This window comes from Somniosus microcephalus, chromosome 4 (genome assembly GCF_052327205.1).
Source record: "Somniosus microcephalus isolate GS21.2 chromosome 4, FLI_Smic_1.0, whole genome shotgun sequence".
In the NCBI taxonomy this organism is placed as follows: Eukaryota; Metazoa; Chordata; class Chondrichthyes; order Squaliformes; family Somniosidae; genus Somniosus; species Somniosus microcephalus.
The window spans coordinates 98,408,630-98,430,275 of record NC_140990.1 but is presented as its reverse complement, the minus strand read 5'-3'; the positions used below and the strand labels follow the sequence as shown (position 1 = coordinate 98,430,275).

General features: G+C 48.3%; 1 protein-coding gene across 2 annotated transcripts; it reads left to right on the top strand.

Annotated features, from left to right (window-relative positions):
• Positions 1-6,179: 6,179 nt before the first annotated feature.
• Positions 6,180-7,450, top strand: LOC147119563 (uncharacterized). Of its 2 annotated transcripts, XM_085985142.1 has the most exons (2): positions 6,180-6,209; positions 6,673-7,450. In XM_085985142.1, exons 1-2 carry the CDS (start codon positions 6,195-6,197, stop codon positions 7,357-7,359), a joined length of 702 nt encoding a protein of 233 aa, XP_085841268.1. In that variant the 5' UTR covers positions 6,180-6,194; the 3' UTR covers positions 7,360-7,450. The 2 variants fall into 2 exon arrangements, with proteins under 2 accessions (XP_085841268.1, XP_085841267.1); XM_085985141.1 differs by lacking the exon at positions 6,180-6,209 and having other exon boundaries at positions 6,319-7,450.
• Positions 7,451-21,646: the final 14,196 nt, after the last annotated feature.

Genomic DNA, 21,646 nt, shown 5'->3' with positions numbered 1-21,646 from the left:
CAGCAAGTAATTAGGAAAGCTAATAGAATGTTATCGAGGGGAATTGAATACAAAAGTAGGGAGGTTATGCTTCAGTTATACAGGGCATTGGTGAGACCACATCCGGTGTACTGTGTACCGTCTCGGTCTCCTTATTTAAGGAAGGATGTAAATGCGTTGGAGGCAGTTCAGAGAAGGTTTACTAGACTAATACCTGGAATGGGCGGGTTGTCTTATGAGGAAAGGTTGGACAGGCCAGGCTTGTATCCGCTGGAGTTTAGAAGAGTAAGAGGTGAGTTGATTGAAACATATAAGATCCTGAGGGGTCTGGACAGGGTGGATGTGGAGAGGATGTTTCCTCTTGTGGGAGAATCTCAGGGGTCACTGTTTAAAAATAAGGGGTCGCCCATTTAAGACAGTGATGAGGAGAAATGTTTTCTCAGAGGGTCGTGAGTCTTTGGAACTCTCTTCCTCAGAGGGCAGTGGGGGCACGGTGGCATAGTGGTTAGCACTGTTGCCTCACAGCACCAGGGACCCGGGTTCAAATCCGGCCTCGGGTGACTGTCTGTGTGGAGTTTGCACATTCTCCCTGTGTCTGCGTGGGTTTCCTCCGGGTGCTCCGGTTTCCTCCCACAGTCCAAAGATGTGCGGGTTAGGTTGATTTGGCTATGATAAATTGACCCTTAGTGTTAGGGGATTAAATACGTGGGGTTACAGGGATAGGGTGGGATATGTGTTGGTGTAGGGGTTACGGGGATAGGGTGGGATATGTGTTGGTGTAGGGGTTACGGGGATCGGGTGGGATATGTGTCGGTGCAGGCTCGATGGGCCGAAATGGCCTCTATCTGCACTGTGGAGATTCTGTGTGATTCTGTGAAGCAGAGTCTTTGAATATTTTTAAGGCAGAGGTAGATAGATTCTTGATAAGCAAGGGGTGAAAGGTTATCGGGGGTAGGCGGGAATGTGGAGTAATCAGATCAGCCATGATCTTATTGAATGGTGGAGCAGGCTCGAGGGGCCGAGTGGCCTACTCCTGCTCCTGATTCGTATGTTTGTAATATCTAAGACATCTGCTGTTTCTTCCCCATTTCCATCAAGATCCCCGGCACACTGTCCTCCTTTAGCTTAACTAACTTCTCTAATATTTTCCTTTTATTTATTATATGTGGCTCATTAGCACTCACACCTCTGAGTCAGAAGGTTGTGGGTTTAAGTCCCATTTCCAGAGACTTGAGCAGATAAAGCTAGGCTGACACTCCAGTGCACTGCTGAAGGAGTGCTGCACTGTCGGAGGTGCTGACTTTCCGATGAGACGTTAAACCGAGGCCCCGTCTGCTCTCTCGGGTGGATGTAAAAGATCCCCTGGCATTATTTCGAAGAAGAGCAGGGGAGTTATCCCCGGTGTCCTGGGGTCAATAGTTATCCCTCAATCAAAATCACTAAAACAGATTATCCGGTCATTATCACGTTGCTGTTTGTGGGAGCTTGCTGTGCGCAAATTGGCTGCCGCGTTTCCCACATTACAACAGTGACTACACTCCAAAAGTACTTCATTGGTTGTAAAGCACTTTGGGATGGCCGGTGGTCGTGAAAGGCGCTATATAAATGCAAGTCTTACCTATGAAGTAATTTAAAGGGTTAGTGTCGTCACCATTGCTGTGTACGGGACTTTTAATGTCTGTTACAAAAGCAAAATACTGCGGATGCTGGAAATCTGAAATAAAAACAGAAAATGCTGAAAACACTCAGTAGGTCAGGCAGCATCTGCGGAGAGAGAAACAGAACTAACGTTTCAGATTGATGACTTTTCATCAGTACTCTTTGAGAACAGATGTGTGCCGGAGAACAATGTAATACCAAGATGAAACAATGGGCTAAAAAAAGCGGCAGATGGAATTCCATGTCTAAGTGTCAGGTGGTACATTTTGGCAAAAAAAAATGATTATACTTTAAATGACGGAAGGTTGGCTGATGGGGATGAGTAGAGAGACTTGGGGGTTCATCGTCACAAGATCCATGCTGTACCTGCCCTGAGAGTGTTTGATGGGACAGTGTAGAGGGAGCTTTACTCTGTATCTAACCCGTGCTGTACCTGCCCTGGGAGTGTTTGATGGGACAGTGTAGAGAGAGCTTTACTCTGTATCTAACCTGTGCTGTACCTGCCCTGAGAGTGTTTGATGGGACAGTATAGAGGAAGCTTTACTCTCTATCTAACCCGTGCTGTACCTGCCCTGGGAGTGTTTGATGGGACAGTGTAGAGGGAGCTTTACTCTGTATCTAACCTGTGCCGTATCTGAAATAAAAACAGAAAATGCTGGAGATACTCAGCAGGTCAGGCAGCATCTGTGAAGAGAGAAACAGAGTTAACGTTTCAGGTCGATGACCTTTCATCAGAACTGGAAAAAAGCAGGAAATGGAACAGATTTTTAAGCAAGTGTCGGGGTTAGGAAAGCGGGGAGGGGATGAAATAACAAAAGGGAAGGTCTGTGATAGGATAGAAGGCAGGAGAGGTTAAGAGACATTAACAGATATTCAAGTCGAAAGGAGATGGTAATGGGACAGGTTAAGAAACAAAGGATGGCTTTAGATGAAGTGTAAATTGCGCTGACAGAATGAAAGACGGCTGCCATGTGGGAGAGAAGAACAGAAGGCCCAAACAAAAAGTGTGGATAAAAAATGTATATATGACAGGGGCCGAGGTTATGATCTGAAATTGTTGAACTCTATGTTGAGTCCAGAAGGCTGTAAAGTTGCTAATTGAAAGATGAGGTGCTGTTCCTCAAGCTTACGCTGAGCTTCTGTGGAACAATGCAAGAGGCCGAGGAAAGTGAGATCTGAGTGGGAGTGGAGTGGAGAATTAAAGTGACAGGCAACCAGAAACTCGGAACAGAGGTGTTCCGCAAAGCGGTCACCCAATCTGCGTTTGGTCTACCCAATGTAGAGGAGACCACATCGTGAGCAGCGAATACAGTCTACTAAATTGCAAGAAGTACAAGTAAATCGCTGTTTCACCTGGAAAGAGTGTTTGGGGCCCTGGACAGTGGGAAGGTATAAGGGCATGTGTTGCATCTCCTGCGCTTGCACGGGAAGGTGCCGGGCGAAGGGGAATTGGGGTGATAGAGGAGTGGACCAGGGTGTCGCGGAGGGAGCGGTCCCTTCGGAATGCTGAAAGGGGAGGTGAGGGGAAGATGTGTTTGGTGGTGGGACCACGCTGGAGGTGGCAGAAATGGCGGAGGATGATCTGTTGAATGTGGAGGCTGGTGGGGTGAAAGGTGAGGACAAGGGGAACTCTATCGTGGTTCTGGGAGGGAGGGGCAGGGGTGAGGGCAGACGTGCGGGAGACAGAACGGACACGGTCAAGGGCCGTGTCAACCACAGTAGAGGGAAATCCTCGATTGAGGAAAAAGGAAGACATGTCGGAAGCACTGGTGTGGAAGGTGGCATCCTCGGAGCAGATGCGGCGGAGACGGTGAAACTGGGAGAATGGAATAGAGTCCTTACAGGAGGCGGGGTGGGAGAAAGTGTAGACCAGGCAGCTGTGGGAGTCAGTGGGCTTGTAGTGAATGTTTGTCAATAACCTATCCCCAGAGATGGAGACGGAGAAGTCGAGGAAGGGAAGGGAAGAGTCGGAAATGGACCATGTGAAGGTGAGGGAAGGGTGGAAATTGGAAGCAAAGTGAATTAAATTATCTGTCCCTGCCCTGGGAGTGTTTGATGGGACAGTGTAGAGGGAGCTTTACTCTGTATCTAACCTATGCTGTATCTGCCCTGGGAATGTTTGATGGGACAGTGTAGAGGGAGCTTTACTCTGTTTCTAACCCGTGCTCTACCTGCCCTGGGAGTGCTTGATGGGACAGTGTAGAGGGAGCTTTACTCTGTATCTAACCCGTGCTGTACCTGCCCTGGGAGTGTTTGATGGGACAGTGTAGAGGGAGCTTTACTCTGTATCTAACCTATGCTGTATCTGCCCTGGGACTGTTTGATGAGACAGTGTAGAGGGAGCTTTACTCTGTATCTAACCCGTGCTGTACCGGCCCTGGGAGTGTTTGATGGGACAGTGTAGAGGGAGCTTTACTCTGTATCTAACCCCGTGCTATACCTACCCTGGGCGTGTTTGATGGGACAGAACTTCTGACCGGCTGAATATTTCCAGCATTTCTATTTTTATTTTAATGTCTGGTGTTCCTTAAAGCGACAGTGAGTGTCTTTCTTGGAGTGTTTCCATTTTGAAATTCTTAGACGGAAACTCCCTACGGAACCTTACCGGCTTCCTCTATCAAGATGGCGGCCTCCCGCTGGACCGTCGGCGGCCCCGCACTCGGCGTTCATAAAGCCAGGCTCAAATGAATCCTTAAATCGAGGGCCTCTTCTTTTCCCTTTTCCCCCTCGCAATGCTCAACTGAACGTTTCCGGTATTTTCTGACTCACAATTTGTAGCCTTTTTCGCCTGGGCACCATTTTATTTTATTCACGGGGCGGGGGGGCGGTGACGAACCAGCCGGACGTGACGGCCTGGGACGCCGACCGTCGCGCCGCTGACTGACGCGGCTCTCGACCAATGACGAGAGGGAATGGGTGATCCTCCAACCAATCGCAGAGGTCGAGGGCGTGACTTCCGGCCGCCCTTGAGGCGGCTGTTGCTGCTTCTTTGTCCACAAGGCCGCCAGTCCTGCCTGTAGCTGCAACTGGGTTGTGGAGTGTGTGTTATTGTTTCTAATTATTAATAACAAAATGCAGAGTTTCTTGTTTGGATTGATTGTTTTAGAATTTGTGGAGAAAATTGGAGCCTGTAATTTGGACCAAAATTTGGACCTCTGTGAGTAAAATCAGGGTTATTGGTTGGAATTCATTATTAATGTCCAGATGTTTAAACAGAGGTGGCGGGGGTTGGGGTGGATGGATGGACAGACTGACTCCCAACCAGTGAAATGGTAAAGAGCCGGTGGGGCACAGTCCTAAAGGAAGACCTGCATTTATATAGCGCCTTTCATGACCACTGGACGTCCCAAAGCGCTTTACAGCCAATGAAGTACTTTTTGAAGTGTAGTCACTGTTGTAATGAAGGAAACGCGGTGGCCAGTTTGAGCGCAGCAAGCTCCCACAATCAGCAATGTGATGATGACCAGATTATCTGTTTTCGTGACCTACATCGGCTCCCGGTTAAGCAGCGCCTCGATCTCAAAATTCTCATCGTTGTTTTCAAATCCCTCCATGGCCTCGCCCCCTCCCTATCTCTAATCTCCTCCAGCCTCAGAACCCCACCACCTCCAGCGCACCTCTAAATTCTGCCCTCTTGAGCATCCCTGATTATAATCGCTCAACCATTGGTGGCCGTGCCTTCTGTTGCCTGGACCCTAAGCTCTGGAATTCCCTGCCTAAACCTGTCTGCCACTCTATCTTTCCTCCTTTAACACTCCTTGAAACCTACCTCTTTGACTAAGCTTTTGGTCACCTGCCCTAATTTCTCCTTATGTGGCTCGTTGTCAAATTTTTTTGTCTTAAAATACTCATGTGAAGCACCTTGGGACGTTTTACTACATTAAAGGTGCTATATAAATACAAGTTGTTGTTGTTGATTGAGGGATAAATATCAGCCAGGACACCTGGGATAATTCCCTTGCTCTCCTTCGGAATAGTGCCTGTGGGATCTTTTACGTTCACCTGAGGGGGGCAGACAGGGCCCTTGGTTTTAACGTCTTGTCCGAAAGACGGCACCTCTGCCAGTGCCGCACTCCCTCAGCACTGCACTGGAGCGTCAGCCTAGATATTTATGCTCAAGTCTCTAGAGCAGGACTTGAATCTGCAACCTTCTGACTCAGGAGGTGAAAGTGCTGCCCACTGAGCCACGGCTGACACTGAATGTGTGAACATATTGGTGCCTGGTGGCTGAAAGAGGGGGGTGGGGTGGTGGAAAGGGCAGGCTCCCAACGAGGGGGTCCGAGTAGGGTAGGGTCCTGTGGAGAGTGTCAGGAGGGGTTAGGAGTGGGGCGGGGAAGAGTCCTAAATTGGGGGAAGACGCAGCTCCCGAAGGGGTGGAGGGAGGGTCAGATTTTTCTATAGAAACTAGAATTGTCTGTTCTGAATGTTGACTTTTGTAAACTGCTTTTGCAGGGTATTAGAAGGGAAGCTTGAACCAACCATCACATCAAGATCTGACGGAGTCACTAGATTCATCAGGACTTCAATATCATTGGCCTTTGAATATAGAAGGAGAAATGTTTGTTCTGTCTGTGGGAAAAGATTTCAAAGATCAGTGTGACTGGAAAAGCACCGAGACACGCACACTCGAGTGAGAGTGTTCCAGTGCACGGCCTGTGGAAAGAGCTTTAACCAGTTACACAGCCTGAAAAAACATCGCACTGTTCACAGCGGGGAGAAACCGTACACGTGTTGTGTGTGTGACGAGGCTTCAGCTGATCGTCCAACATGGTGAAGCACAAGGACACCCGCACCACGGAGAAACGATATAAATGTGGGGACTGCGGGAAGGGATTCAATTACCCGTCCCAGCTGGAAACCCATCGGCGCAGTCACACCGGGGAGAGGCCGTTCACCTGCTCGGAGTGTGGGAAAGGATTCACTCAGTCCTCTGCCTTGCTGACACACCAGAGTGTTCACAGTGGGGAGACCGTGTTTAAATGTTGTGTGTGCGGAAAGGGATTCACTCACTCCTCGCATCTGTTCAGGCACCAGTACGTCCACACCGAAGAGAGGCCGTTCACCTGCAGCGTGTGCGGGAAGGGGTTCACCCAGTCGTCCTCCCTGCTGAAACACCAGTGCGTTCACACGGACGAGAGACCTTTCAAATGCCTGGACTGCGGGAAGAGCTTCAAAAACCCCAGTGAACTGAAGGTGCACCAGCAGACTCACACGGGAGAAAGACCGTTCAGGTGCTCCAGCTGCGGCAGGAGGTTTGGACAGTCCTCCAACCTGCTGCGACACCAGCGGGTCCACAGCGGGGAGCGGCCCTTCACCTGCTCGGTGTGCGGGAAGGGCTTCTCTCAGTCCTCCAACCTGCTGACCCACCAGCGCATCCACACCGGGGAGCGGCCCTTCACCTGCTCCCAGTGCGGGAAGGGCTTCTCCCGCTCCTCCCACCTGCTGACCCACCAGCGGGTCCACACCGACGAGCGGCCCTTTCAGTGCTCCGACTGCGGGAAGAGCTTCAAGAGGTCCGAGGAGCTGCTGCGGCACCAGCGCATCCACACTGACGAGAGGCCGTTCCGGTGCCCGCTGTGCGCCAAGAGGTTCAGGCACTCGTCCACCCTGATGAGGCACCAGCGAGTCCACACCGGGGAGCGGCCGTTCACCTGCTCCGAGTGCGGGAAGGGCTTCACCCACTCGTCCAACCTGCTGCGGCACCAGCGGGTCCACGTGTGACCGCAGGGCTTGTCCCGTCACCTCCAGGGCTTGATCCCCCCGCGTTCGTCCCTCGGCCGTTTCGGCTGCTGTTCACGAGCCCCTATAATTGGGCTGTTAATTTCAGTGTTCTCGCTCAGGCCAACACCACCATTGACGTAAGAAAACTACTAGGCACTTGGTCAGAGTATTAAGGCTTTAATCGACTTTCACAACATGGAAGCCTAGTTATCCTTCACTAGTTCCTGTTTACAAAATGTCCCTGAGCAAGCTGGGCCTGTGCCCGAGTATTACCAGCAGGCCGCCCAGTATATTCCATAAGTCCTTTGTGACAGAGACTGTAGGTCCCGCATTGGACTCGTCAGTCACCTAAGAACTCATTTTTAATGTGGAAGCAAGTCATCTTCGGTTCCAAGGGACTGCCTAAGAGAGAGAAGAGAAAATTCAACACATCGACTCATTACGGGCTGGCGCCACAGCTGCTCGATTGTTGGAAAGACACAACTGGCTCAGAAATGATCTGCAGCAGACGGAACCTGCCAGCCCGAACCAGTCTGGCCTACGTGTGATTTCAGCCCCACGCTCTGCGGTGGACTCTTAACGCCATTGGGGAAGGGCTTCGCCAGCCCTGCCCACATCCCAAGAACAACACACAGAAATAAACTCTCCTTTTTAACTGTCCCAACCAACATCGCTGAAGCAGATTTTCTGGTCTTTATCACATTGCTGTTTGTGGGAGCTTGCTGTGCGCAAATTATCTGCCGCGTTTCCTACCTCACAACAGTGACTACACTGCAAAAGTACTTCATTGGCTGTAAATGCTCTGGGACGTCCGGTGGTCGTGAATATAAAAACATAAGAAATAGGAGCAGGAATAGGCCACTTGGCCCCTTGAGCCTGCTCCGCCTTCAATAAGATCATGGCTGATCTTGGGCTCAAAGCCACTTCCCTGCCCGTTCCCCATAACCCTTCACACTCTTATCTTGCAAAAATCTGTGTCTCTCCACCTTAAATGGGAATCGGGGAAAACACTCCACTGGCTGGAGTCATACCTAGCACAAAGGAAGATGGTTGTGGTGGTTGAAGGTCAATCATCACAGCCCCAGGACATCGCTGCAGGAGTTCCTCAGGGCAGTGTCCTCGGCCCAACCATCTTCAGCTGCTTCATCAATGACCTTCCCTGTAACATAAGGTCAGAAATGGGGATGTTTGCTGATGACTGCACAGTGTTCAGTGCCATTCACAACTCCTCAGATAATGAAGCAGTCCATGCCAGCATGCAACAAGACCTGGACAATGTTCAGGCTTGGGCTGATAAGTGGCAGGTAACATTCGCACCACAGTAGTGCTAGCCAATGACTATCTCCAACAAGCGAGAGTCTAACCACCTCCCCTTGACATTCAATGGCAGTACCATTGCCGAATCCCCCACCATCAACATGCTGGGGGTCACCATTGACCAGAAGCTTAACTGGACCAGCCACATAAATACTGTGGCAACAAGAGCAGGTCAGAGGCTGGGTAAACATTCACTCCCTCCACCACCGGCGTACCGTGGCTGCAGTGTGTACCATCTACAAGATGCACTGCAGCAACTTGCCAAGGCTTCTTCGGCAGCACCTCCCAAACCCGCGACCTCTTCCACCTAGAAGGACAAGGGCAGCAGGTGCATGGGAACACCACCACCTCCAAGTTCACCTCCAAGTTTCCCTCCAAGTCACACACCATCCTGATTTAGAAATATATCGGCCGTTCCTTCATCGTCACTGGGTCAAAATCCTGGAACTCCCTCCCTAACAGCACTGTGGGAGTACCTTCACTACACGGACTGCAGCGATTCAAGAAGGCGGCTCACCACCACCTTCTCACGGGCAACTTGGGATGGGCAATAAATGCTGGCATTGCCAGTGACGACCACATCCCATAAACAATTTTTTTTTTAATGTATTTAATGACCCAGCCTCCACAGCTCTCTGGGGCAGAGAATTCCACAGATTTACGACCCTCTGAGAGAAGAAATTCCTTCTTATCTCAGTTCTAAAAGGGCGACCCTTTATTCTGAAACTATGCCCCTGAGTTCTAGGTTTCCCCACAAGGGGAAACATCCTCTCAGCATCTACCTTGTCGAGCCCCCTCAGTATCTTATATGTTTCGATAAGATCACCTCTCATTCTTCTAAACTCCAATGAGTATAGGCCCAGCCTGCTCAACCTTTCTTCATAAGTCAAACCCCTCATCTCAGGAATCAACCGAGTGAATCGTCTCTGAACTGCCTCCAATGCAAGTATATCCTTCTTTAAATAAGGAGACCAAAACTGTACGCAGTACTCAAGGTGCGGTCTCACCAGCGCCCTGTAAAGTTGTAGCAGGACTTCCCTGAAAGGCGCTGTAGAAACGCCAGACTTTTTTCTTTTTATAATGGACGCGACTGCGGCCAATGAACCGGAAGCGGACTGCGCAGGCCGCTGCCGGTTCGTCGCGGGAGCGGGTTCATTAAAAAAAAATGTTTTAAATGCTGGCAGGGAGCGGGCTGTGAGGGAAAAAATGCCGGGAGAGAGCGGGCTTTGAGGAGAAATGCTCTGGGGGGGGGGGGAAAAAGCTTTTGGTTCCAGATTAATGCACAGTATGCTTCTGCGCAGCTTCCGGTCGTTGGCAGGAGTCACTCCGTATTATAATATGTATCGCTGTCCTGTGTGGGGGTGGGGGCGCATGTGCACACTTGCGTTGTAATCTAAATTCACGTCCTCGGTCCTTTGTTGACCTTTTTTTTCTTTAGTATGGGTTTCCATTAAACTTAATTTCACAACCCAAGGGTAACTGAAAGTCTGCCATTAATTCCTGATTTCCAAAGGGCCGCCTTGATTGAGACAGCAAGAGGGCCTGGAACCGGTCTGTCTGCCGGCCAAATCCGGCTGGGGGGGTGGGGGGGGGGAGCGCAACCGGCGACGGGCTCTCGAGCAGGTATTCCAAGAGCAAGTTCAGATGCATCGAAGGCGTGGACGCCCCGAGAGTCGGAAGAAGGGAGTGTGGAAGCAACAAGCCATGGTGGCTGACTGGTCATGTAAGAATTCAAATAGGACGTAAACAAAAATGCTTTTCGAATGGCCCGTTTCCTGTGCTGCAAATTCAGTGTAATTCTATGTAATGAGGATAACGTCTTAGGTAGAATAAGGAACCTTAAAATAGATTGGGTGGGCGGCCTGGATGATAACCACCTGAGGGTAGATGGGACAGGTGCTATAAAAACATAGAAACTAGGAGCAGGAGTAGGCCATTCGGCCCTTCGAGCCTGCTCCACCATTCAATGAGATCATGGCTGATCATCCAAACCCTAGCACCCGGTCCCTACACCGACAGCCATCCCACCCAAGCCCTATCCCCGTAACCCCGTGTATTTAATCCCCCCTAACACTAAGGGCCAATTTTTTATCATGGCCAATCAACCTAACCCGCACATCTTTGGACTGTGGGAGGAAACCGGAGCACCCGGAGGAAACCCACGCAAACACGGGGAGAATGTGCAAACCCCACACAGACAGTCACCCGAGGCCGGATTTGAACCTGGGTCCCTGGCGCTGTGAGGCAACAGTGCTAACCACTATGCCACCGTGCTGCGAGTCCCTTGCCTGTATCTATAATAGCTCGCTGGAGTCGGGGGTTGTCAGGAGGCTGATCGGGTAGCTATAAGCCCATTAGCTTAACTTCAGTAACAGGCAAGCTGCTTCAGGGAATCGTTAGGGCTGCCCGTGTCCTAACTCGCACCAAGTCCCGTTCGCCCATCTCCCCTGTGCTCGCTGACCTACGTTTGGCTCCCGGTTAAGCAGCGCCTCGATTTCAAAACTCTCATCCTTGTTTTCAAGTCCCTCCATGGCCTTGCCCCTCCCTATCTCTGTAATCAACTCCAGGGACTTGAGCACATAAAGCTAGGCTGACACTCCAGTGCAGTGCTGAGGGAGCGCTGCACTGTCGGAGGTGCCGTCTTTCGGATGAGACGTTAAACCGAGGCCCCGTCGGATCTCCCAGGTGGACGTAAAAGATCCCTCGGCACTATTTCGAAGAAGAGCAGGGGGGAGCTATCCCCGGCGTCCTGGCCAATAGTTATTCCTCAACCAACATAACAAAAACATTATCTGGTCATTATCACATTGCTGTTTGTGGGAGCTTTCTGTGCGTAAATTGGCAGCTGTGTGTCCCACATTACAACAGTGACTACACTCCAAAAAAGTACTTCATTGGCTGTAAAGCACTTTGAGACGTCCGGTGGTCGTGAAAGGTGCTATATAAATGCAAGGCTTTTTTTTCCAATCCCCCACCCCCCCGGAGATATCTGCGCTCCTATAATTCTGCCCTCTTGAGCATCCCGGATTATAATCACTCAGCCATTGGCGGCCATGCCTTCTGTTGCCTAGACCTTAAGCTCTAGAATCCCCTTCCTAAACCTCTCCGCCTCGCTACCTCTCTTTCCTCCTTTAAGACGCTCCTTAAAACCTATCTCTTTGACCAAGCTTTTGGTCACCTGACCTGATTTCTCCTTATGTGGCTCGGTGTCAAATTCTTTTGTCTTCTAATACTCCTGTGAAGCGTCTTGGGACGATTTACTATGTTAAAGGTGCTATATAAATACAAGTTGTTGTTGTTGTCCTATATGACCAGTTAGCCAGAGAAGCCCTTATCAGGCACACCAGACATGACTCCCAGAAAAGAAGGTTGTGTCTTACCAATTTACAGCACAGAAACAGGCCCAACTGGTCTGTGCCAGTGCTTATGCCCCCACCCTACTTCATCACAGCCTAACAACATATCCTTCTATTCATTTCCCCCTCATATATTTATCTAGCTTCACCTTAAATGCATCTACGCTGTTCACCTCAACCACTCCCTGTGGTAGCGAGTTCCACACACCGATTTGATCGATTTTTTTTTTTGAAGAAGTCGCCACCTGATCAGTGGATGAGGGTAACCCGGCAGACATTTGTCTATCTGTACTTTCAGAACGCCTCTGATATGGTCCCTCACAGGAGGCTTCTCTACAAGATAGAATCTTGTGGTATTAGTGGCAACTGGACCAGCCACATAAATACTGTGGTGACAAGAGCAGGTCAGAGGCTAGGTATTCTGTGCCGAGTGTCTCACCTCCGGACTCCCCAAAGCCTTTCCACCATCTACAAGGCACATGTCAGGAGTGTGATGGAACACTCTCCACTTGCCTGGATGAGTGCAGCTCTAACAACACTCAAGAAGCTCGACACCATCCAGCACAAAGCAGGCCGCTTGATTGGCACTCCATCCACCACCTTAAACATTCACTCCCTCCACCACCGGCGTACCGTGGCTGCAGTGTGCACCATCTCCAAGATGCACTGCAGCAACTCGCCAAGGCTTCTTTGGCAGCACCTCCCTAACCCGCGACCTCTTCTCCTGCTCCTGCTGCCCTTGTCCTTCTAGGTGGAACACCACCACCTCCAAGTTTCCCTCCAAGTCACACACCATCCGGACTTAGAAGTATATCGCCGATCCTTCATCGTCGCTGGGTCAAAATCCTGGAACTCCCTCCCTAACAGCACTGTGGGAGTACCTTCACCACACGGACTGCAGCTGTTCAAGAAGGCGGCTCACCACCACCTTCTCAAGGGCAACGAGGGACTGGCAATAAACGCCGGCATTGCCAGCGACGCCCAGAGCCCAGGAACGGATTGGGAATTGGCTGCAGGCAGAAGGTTGCTGCCAATGGATTTGGATCTGCTTGGTGATCAGTTACCAGTGGTGTTCCACAGGGATTGATGTCGGGACCGTTTGCTATTTTCATTAATGATTTTGGGGGTGTACATGTTGGGGGAATGATTTGCAAGTTTGCACACAATACCAAGATGTGTGTAAATCAGAGTCATAATGGCACAGAAGGAAGCCATTCAGCTCATCGAGTCCGTGTCGGCTCTCTGTAGAGCAATCCAGTCATTCCCATTCCCCCACTCTATCCCCGTAGTCCTGCAAGTGTATTTCCCTCGAGTGCCTATCCAGTCTCCCCATGAACACATTGAGTGTCTCCGCTTCCACCACTTCCGCCGGCAGCGAATTCAAGGTCCTCACAACTCGCTGCGTAAAAAAGTTTTTCCTCACGTCCCCCCTGTATCTCTTTCCCAAAACCTTAAATCTATGACCCCTAGTCCTTGTACCATCAACTAGTGGGAACAGCCTTTCCCCGTCTAGCCTCTCCAAACCTGTCATAATCTTGTACACCTCTATCAAATCACCCCTCCACCTCCTTTGCTCAAATGAAAACAAATCCAGCTTCTCCAACCTGTTCTAGAGGCTAAGATCCCCCATCCCCTGACTGGAGTGTTAAGACTGAAGGGGATCATAGAATGATTCATCACAGAAAGAAGCCATTTGGCCCATCGTGCCCGTGTTGGCTCTTTGAAAGAACTGTCCAATTAATCCAATTGCTCTGCCCTTTCCCCAGAGCCCTGCAATTTTTTCCTTTTCAAGTATTTATTCAATTTCCTTCGGAAAGCTACTATTTAATCTGCTTCCACCGCCCTTTCAGGCAGTGCATTACAGATTACAACCACTTGCTGTGTTTAAAAAATAATTCTCATCTGCCGCCCCTGGCTTTTATGCCAATTATTTTAAATCTGTGTCCTCTGGTTACTGATGCTCCTGCCAGTGGAATCAGTTTGCATAAGAATTAGGAGCAGGAGTAGGCCATTCGGCCCCTCGAGCCTGCTCCGCCATTCAATGAGATCATGGCTGATCTCCTACCTCAACTCCACTTTCCTGCCCGATTCCCATATCCCTATCTATTCTTATCAAAACCCCTCATAATTATGAACACCTCTATTAAATCTCCTCTTAACCTTCTTTGCTCGAAGGAGAACAATCCCTGCTTCTCCAGACTCTCCACATAACCAAAGTCCCTCATCCCCAGGTACCATTCCGGTAAATCTCTGCACCCTCTCCAGGGCCTTGACATCCTTCCTCAAGTGTGGTGCCCAGAAGTGAACACAATACTCCAGCTGGGGCCTAACCAGTGATTTATAAATGGTTACTGTAACCTCTGTGCGACCACTGCAAACAGATCTGGAAGGGTTGGAAGAACGGCCCGTGCTTGGCAAACAATGCCTAACTTAGGAAAGTGTAGTGTTACTTAGGAAAGTGTAGTGTTACACACATGGTGTATCTTCTAAAAGCTCTGAATTAATGCGTCCGTGACTACACAAACCACCCTGGGCACAGGTATATTGTGTATCAGTAAAACAGTCCGTGACTACACAAACCACTCTGGGTACAGGTATATTGTGTATCAGTAAAACAGTCCGTGACTACACAAACCACCCTGGGCACAGGTATACTGTGTATCAGTAAAACAGTCCGTGACTACACAATCCACCCTGGGCACAGGTATACTGTGTATCAGTAAAACAGTCCGTGACTACACAAACCACCCTGGGCACAGGTATACTGTGTATCAGTAAAACAGTCCGTGACTACACAAACCACTCCGGGCACAGCTATATTGTATATCAGTAAAACAGTCCGTGACTACACAAACCACTCTGGGTACAGGTATATTGTGTATCAGTAAAACAGTCCGTGACTACACAAACCACTCTGGGTACAGCTATATTGTGTATCAGTAAAACAGTCCGTGACTACACAAACCACCCTGGGCACAGGTATATTGTGTATCAGTAAAACAGTCCGTGACTACACAAACCACCCTGGGTACAGGTATATTGTGTATCAGTAAAACAGTCCGTGACTACACAAACCACTCCGGGTACAGCTATATTGTGTATCAGTAAAACAGTCCGTGACTACACAAACCACTCTGGGTACAGGTATATTGTGTATCAGTAAAACAGTCCGTGACTACACAAACCACTCCGGGTACAGCTATATTGTGTATCAGTAAAACAGTCCGTGACTACACAAACCACTCCGGGTACAGGTATATTGTGTATCAGTAAAACAGTCCGTGACTACACAAACCACTCCGGGTACAGCTATATTGTGTATCAGTAAAACAGTCCGTGACTACACAAACCACTCCGGGTACAGCTATATTGTGTATCAGTAAAACAGTCCGTGACTACACAAACCACTCTGGGTACAGGTATATTGTGTATCAGTAAAACAGTCCGTGACTACACAAACCACTCCGGGTACAGCTATATTGTGTATCAGTAAAACAGTCCGTGACTACACAAACCACCCTGGGCACAGGTATACTGTGTATCAGTAAAACAGTCCGTGATTACACAAACCACTCTGGGTACAGGTATTGTAGTGTATGTGCCTTTAAGAGCCCCCTGTGTACTGTAATGCCGGTAATGGCCACTCGGGCTATATAAGCCTGTATATTGTATTGTATCAGTTAGTTCCCCTCCAGACTTTGTTCAGTAAACACCTGTGAAACCAACTCCTGCCTTCAGTGTCTCTATTAACACACGGACACAACAGTGGTGACGAATTGGAAACGGACTTACCTGCAATTCGGCAGCACCTCAAGGACATCGATTCCTCAGACGTCCAAAGTCGAAGAAAAGCAAGAAAAAGAAAAAGCTGTGGTTTCACCAGCTAGCCGAGCTGGTGGCAGGTACTGCAATAATCCTTCCTGGGCATCGGGCTGGGGCTCCAGCGGCTGGCTCTGCAGCGAGGCCAAGCAGCGAAGGCGGAGGCAAGCAGTAACAGATGGGTAGGGAACACTCGGGAGATGGCCGGCGCTGCAAGCAGGTCGGCGTTCAGACCTAGCAGAGAGAGTCCGGCGGGAACGAGTCTCCACCTGTAAATAATTTTTTTTTTTAAAACACGGAAAACAGCGTTGTCATTGGCAGCAGCGGCGGGGAAGCGCGGGAAGTGCCATATCTTTTCTGCAGGAAATAAAGAAAAGCGCGGGAAGCGCCATTTTTTTCCAGGATGCCTAAGGCTGGCAATATTGATGCTTTTGATAACGATATAGAGGATTGGACCACATATGTGGAAAGAGTGGAGGTATATTGCACCGCAAATGGAATAGAAAATGATAAAAAAGCGTCAGTACTTCTAAACCTAATGGGCACAAAGACATACATAAGAACATAAGAAATAGGAGCAGGAGTAGGCCAATCAGCCCCTCGAGCCTGCTCCGCCATTCAATAAGATCATGGCTGACCTGGTCCTAACTGCCAATCCACCATCACAGAACCATCTCCTGCATCTAACAGAATTAGACACACGAAATAGGAGCAGGATCAGGCTACACGGCCCCTGGGCCCGCTTCACTACCCACAGGACCATGACCGATCCGAACCTAGACTCATGTCCAAATTCCTGCCCGCTCCCCGTAACCCTTAATTCCCTTTACACAGAATCACAGAAACCCCACAGTGCAGATAGAGGCCATTTCGGCCCATCGAGCCTGCACCGACATTTATCCCACCCGATCCCCGTAACCCCCACACCAACACATATCCCACCCTATCCCCGTAACCCCACGTATTTAATCCCCCTAACACTAAGGGTCAATTTTTATCATAGCCAATCAACCTAACCCGCACATCTTTGGACTGTGGGAGGAAACCGGAGCACCCGGAGGAAACCCACGCAAACACGGGGAGAATGTGCAAACTCCACACAGACAGTCACCCGAGGCCGGATTCGAACCCGGGTCCCTGGCGCTGTGAGGCAACAGTGCTAACCACTATGCCACCGTGCTTCTAGGAAACTGTCTATTTCTGTTTTAAATTTATGTAATGATGTAGCTTCTACAGTTTTTTGGGGCAGCACATTCCATGGGCCTACCACCCTCTGAGTGAAGTAGTTCCTCCTCATCTCAGTTTTGAAAGAGCAGCCCCTTATTCTAAGACTATGCCCCCTAGTTCTAGTTTCACCCATCATCGGGAACATCTTCCCTGCATCCACCCAATCCAACCCCTTCACAATCTTATATGTTTCAATAAGATCGCCTCTCATTCTTCTGAACTCCAATGAGTAGAGTCCCAATCTACTCAACCTCTCCTCATATGTCCATCCCCTCATCCCCGGGATTAACCGAGTGAACCTTCTTTGTACTGACTCGAGAGCAAGTATGTCCTTTCTTAAGTATGGACACCAAAACTGTACGCAGTATTCCAGGTGCGGTCTCACCAATACCTTGTACAACTGAAGCAATACCTCCCTGTTTTTATATTCTATCCCCCTAGCAATGAAAGCCAACATTCCATTGGCCTTCTTAATCACTTGCTGCACCTGCATACTAACCTTTTGAGTTTCGTGCACCAGGACCCCCAGATCCCTTTGTACTTCAGTACTTTCCAGTTTCTTGCCATTAAGATAATAATTTGCTCTACGATTTTTCCTGCCAAAGTGCATAACCTCACACTTTCCAGTATTGTATTCCATCTGCCAAATCTCTGCCCACTTACTTAGCCTGTCTATGTCCCCTTGAAGGTTTTTTATGTCCTCCTCACTCACTACTTTCCCCCCCATCTTAGTATCATCTGCAAACTTTGATATGTTACACTCGGTCCCCTCCTCCAAATCGTTAATATAGATTGTAAAGAGTTGGGGACCCAGCACTGACCCCTGCGGAACACCACTAGTTACTGATTGCCAGTCTGAGAATGAACCATTTATCCCAACTCTCTGCCTTCTGTTAGATAGCCAATCCTCTATCCATGCCAGAATATTACCCCCAATCCCATGATTTTTTATCTTAAGCAATAATCTTTTGTGTGGCACCTTGTCAAATGCCTTTTGGAAGTCTAAATACACTACGTCCACTGGTTCCCCTTTATCCACCCTATATGTTACTTCCTCAAAGAACTCCAGCAAATTTGTCAAACATGACTTCCCCTTCATAAAACCATGCTGACTTTGTCCTATTAAATTATGATTATCCAAATGCCCTGTTACTGTCTCCTTAATAATTGACTCTAAAATTTTACCTACCACAGATGTTAGGCTAACCGGTCTATAGTTTCCAGCCTTCTGTCTACTGCCCTTTTTAAATAAGGGTGTTTCATTAGCAGTTTTCCAGTCTGCCGGGACCATTGCCGAGTTCAGGGAGTTTTGGAAAATTATTACCAATGCATCCACAATCCCTACCGCCACTTCCCTCAAGACCCTAGGATGTAAGTCTTCAGGTCCAGGTGATTTATCCGCCTTGAGTCCCATTATTTTACCGAGTACCACTTCCTTAGTGATTTTGATTGTGTTTAGCTCCTCCCCCCCTTTAGCCCCCTGTTTGTCCAGTGTTGGGATATTCTTAGTGTCTTCTACTGTAAAGACTGATGTAAAATATTCATTCAGTGTTTTTGCCATCTCCATATTTCCCACCATTAATTTCCCGGTCTCATCCTCTAAGGGACCAACATTTACTTTAGCCACCCTTTTTCTTTTTATATAACTATAAAAACTCTTACTATCTGTTTTTATATTTTTTGCTAATTTACTTTCATAATCTATCTTCCCTTTCTTAATCAATCTTTTTGTTATTTTTTCTGTCTTTTAAAGTTTTCCCAATCCTCTATCCTCCCACTAGATTTGGCTACCTTATATGCCCTTGTTTTTAGTCGAATACTATCCTTAATTTCTTTACTTAGCCACGGATGGCTGTCTTTTCTTTTACACCCTTTTCTTCTCAGTGGAATATATATTTTTTGGAAGTTGTAAAATAACTCCTTAAATGTACACCACTGATCATGTATCGTCTTACCCTTTAATCTATTTTCCCAATCCACTCTACTCAATTCCGCTCTCATACCTTCATAGTCTCCTTTATTCAAGCTTAGCACGCTTGTTTGAGATCCAACCTTCTCACCCTCTAATTGAATATGGAATTCAACCATGTTATGGTCACTCATTCCAAGGGGATCCTTTACTAGGACATTTTTAATTAATCCTGTCTCGTTACACAGGACCAGATCTAAGGTTGCCTGCCCCCTGGTCGGTTCAGTTACATACTGCTCAAGAAACCCATCCCTAATACACTCAATGAACTCATCCTCAAGGCAGCCCTGCCCAATTTGATTTGTCCAATTAATATGATAGTTAAAATCCCCCATAATTATAGCTGTTCCCTTATTACAAGCCTCAACTATTTCCTGATTGATACTCCGTCCAACAGAGTTGCCACAGTTCGGAGGCCTATAGACTACGCCCACTAGTGTTTTTTTCCCCTTATTATTCCTTACCTCCACCCAAACTGTTTCATTGTCCTGACCTTTTGACCCAATATCATTTCTCTGTATTACAGTGATTCCTTCCTTTATTAACATAGCCACCCCACCTCCCCTTCCTTCCTGCCTGTCCTTCCTGATCGTTAAATAACCTGGTATGTTTAATTCCCAGGCATTGTCACCCTGCAGCCATGTTTCTGTAATGGCCACAAGATCATACCCATATGTAGTTATTTGTGCCATTAACTCATCTGTTTTGTTACGAATGCTACGTGCATTCAGATAGAGAACTTTCAAAGATGTTTTGTGACACTTAGTTCCTGCTTTTGCCCTTTTTATTACTTTACCTTTTACTCCATACCTTCTGCCCCTTCCTGACATGCTCTGGTTTTTAATTTCCCCACTGCTACCTAAGTCTATGACCTTCTCTGTTGTCATTTGTATTATTTGCTCTCTAGGAACCTCCCCCCCCCACTAGTTAGTTTAAAGCCCTCTCTACAGCCCTAGTTATATGATCCACCAGGACTCTAGTCCCAGCACTGGCCAAGTGAAGCCGTCCCAACGGAACAGCTCCCTCCTGCCCCAGTACTGGTGCCAGTGTCCCAGGAAGCAAAACCCATTTCTCCCACACCAGTCTTTGAGCCATGCATTTAACTCTCTAATTTTATTTGTCCTAGCCAAATTCGCTCGTGGCTCAGGTAATAATCCAGAGATTATTACCCTTGTGGTTCTGCTTTTTAATTTGGCCCCTAGCTGCTCAAACTCCCTCAGCAGAACCTCCTTCCTTGTCCTATCTATGTCGTTGGTACCAACATGGACCACGACAACTGGATCCTCCCCCTCCCACTCCAAGTTTCTCTCCAGTCCAGAGGAGATGTCCTTAACCCTGGCACCGGGCAGGCAACACAGCCTTCGGGACTCTCGCTCTCGGCTGCAGAGAACTCTATTTATCCCCCTAACGATACTATCCCCTACCACTACAACATTTCTTTTAACTCCCCCCACTTGAATGGGCTGTTATGAAACTTAGTCACTCCAGCCAAACCAAAGGACAAGAATTTTAAGGAAATTGTTGATACCCTACAGGAGCACTTAAACCCAACACCGCTGCTGATAGTGGAACGATTCAAATTCTTCAAGAGGAATCAACACAAGAATGAAAGTAACGCTGATTACCTCACCGAATTAAGAAAGCTATCAAAGCACTGCCAATTCGGGGCAGGACTAGCAGATTACCTTTGAGACAAATTCGTCTGCGGTCTCCTAAGTGAAGGAACACAGAAAAAGCTGATTTCTGAGAAAGTTTTGACACTGGACAAGGCTTTCAGTATGGCTGTATCATATGAAGCAGCCACAAGAGGAGCTGCAGAGATACAACAAAAGACACAGGACTTCGGCACCCATGAAATGGCACAGGGTTTCGAGAGATGTTATCGCTGCGGCAGATCCACCCATGACCAGAGGGACTGCTGGTTCAAGGACAAAGCATGCAGGCAATGCGGAAAGATTGCACACATTGCACGGGTATGCCGATCTGGACAAAAAAAATCCATGGACAGGAAAAAAAAAATCAATAAAGAAAAGTACAGAAAGGTACAAATGATGAGAGACAGTAGCTCCGAAGACCAGAAGAGCGATAGCGACTCCGAAAACAAGAGACTAAGCTGTCTCAAATTACATAATGTAATTGCCAAAGAAGATTACCAGACCATTTGGATTACCCTCACGATAGCAGGATCCCCAGTTAAAATGGAGCGAGATACAGGATCAGCTCTGACCGTCATAAATCGACGGGATTACGAGCGGCTATTTCCGCATATACCTTTAAAAGACACATCCATTATCTTGAAAACATATACGGGGCAGAAAGTATACCCCAAAGGAAAAATAAGGGTGCCTGTTGTATACAACGGCAAGGAAATACAGAAGTTGTATTTATACGTTCTACAAGATGGTGGTCCACCGCTGTTGGGACGTGAATGGATCAGGAAAATACGTTTAGACTGGCACTCCATTCAGGCACTGACGGTGACCAGTAAGGAAAAAAATGATGATGACGTCATACCTGAACGATTAAAAGACATCTTGGCCAACGCCAAGGAATTGTTTCAAGAGAAACTAGGAACCTTGAAAGGCATCACCGCCTCAAT

Bases quoted from the DNA above. Each gene is read 5' to 3' on its own strand.
- LOC147119563 (XM_085985141.1), top strand. From the start codon at position 6,406: ATGGTGAAGCACAAGGACACCCGCACCACGGAGAAACGATATAAATGT.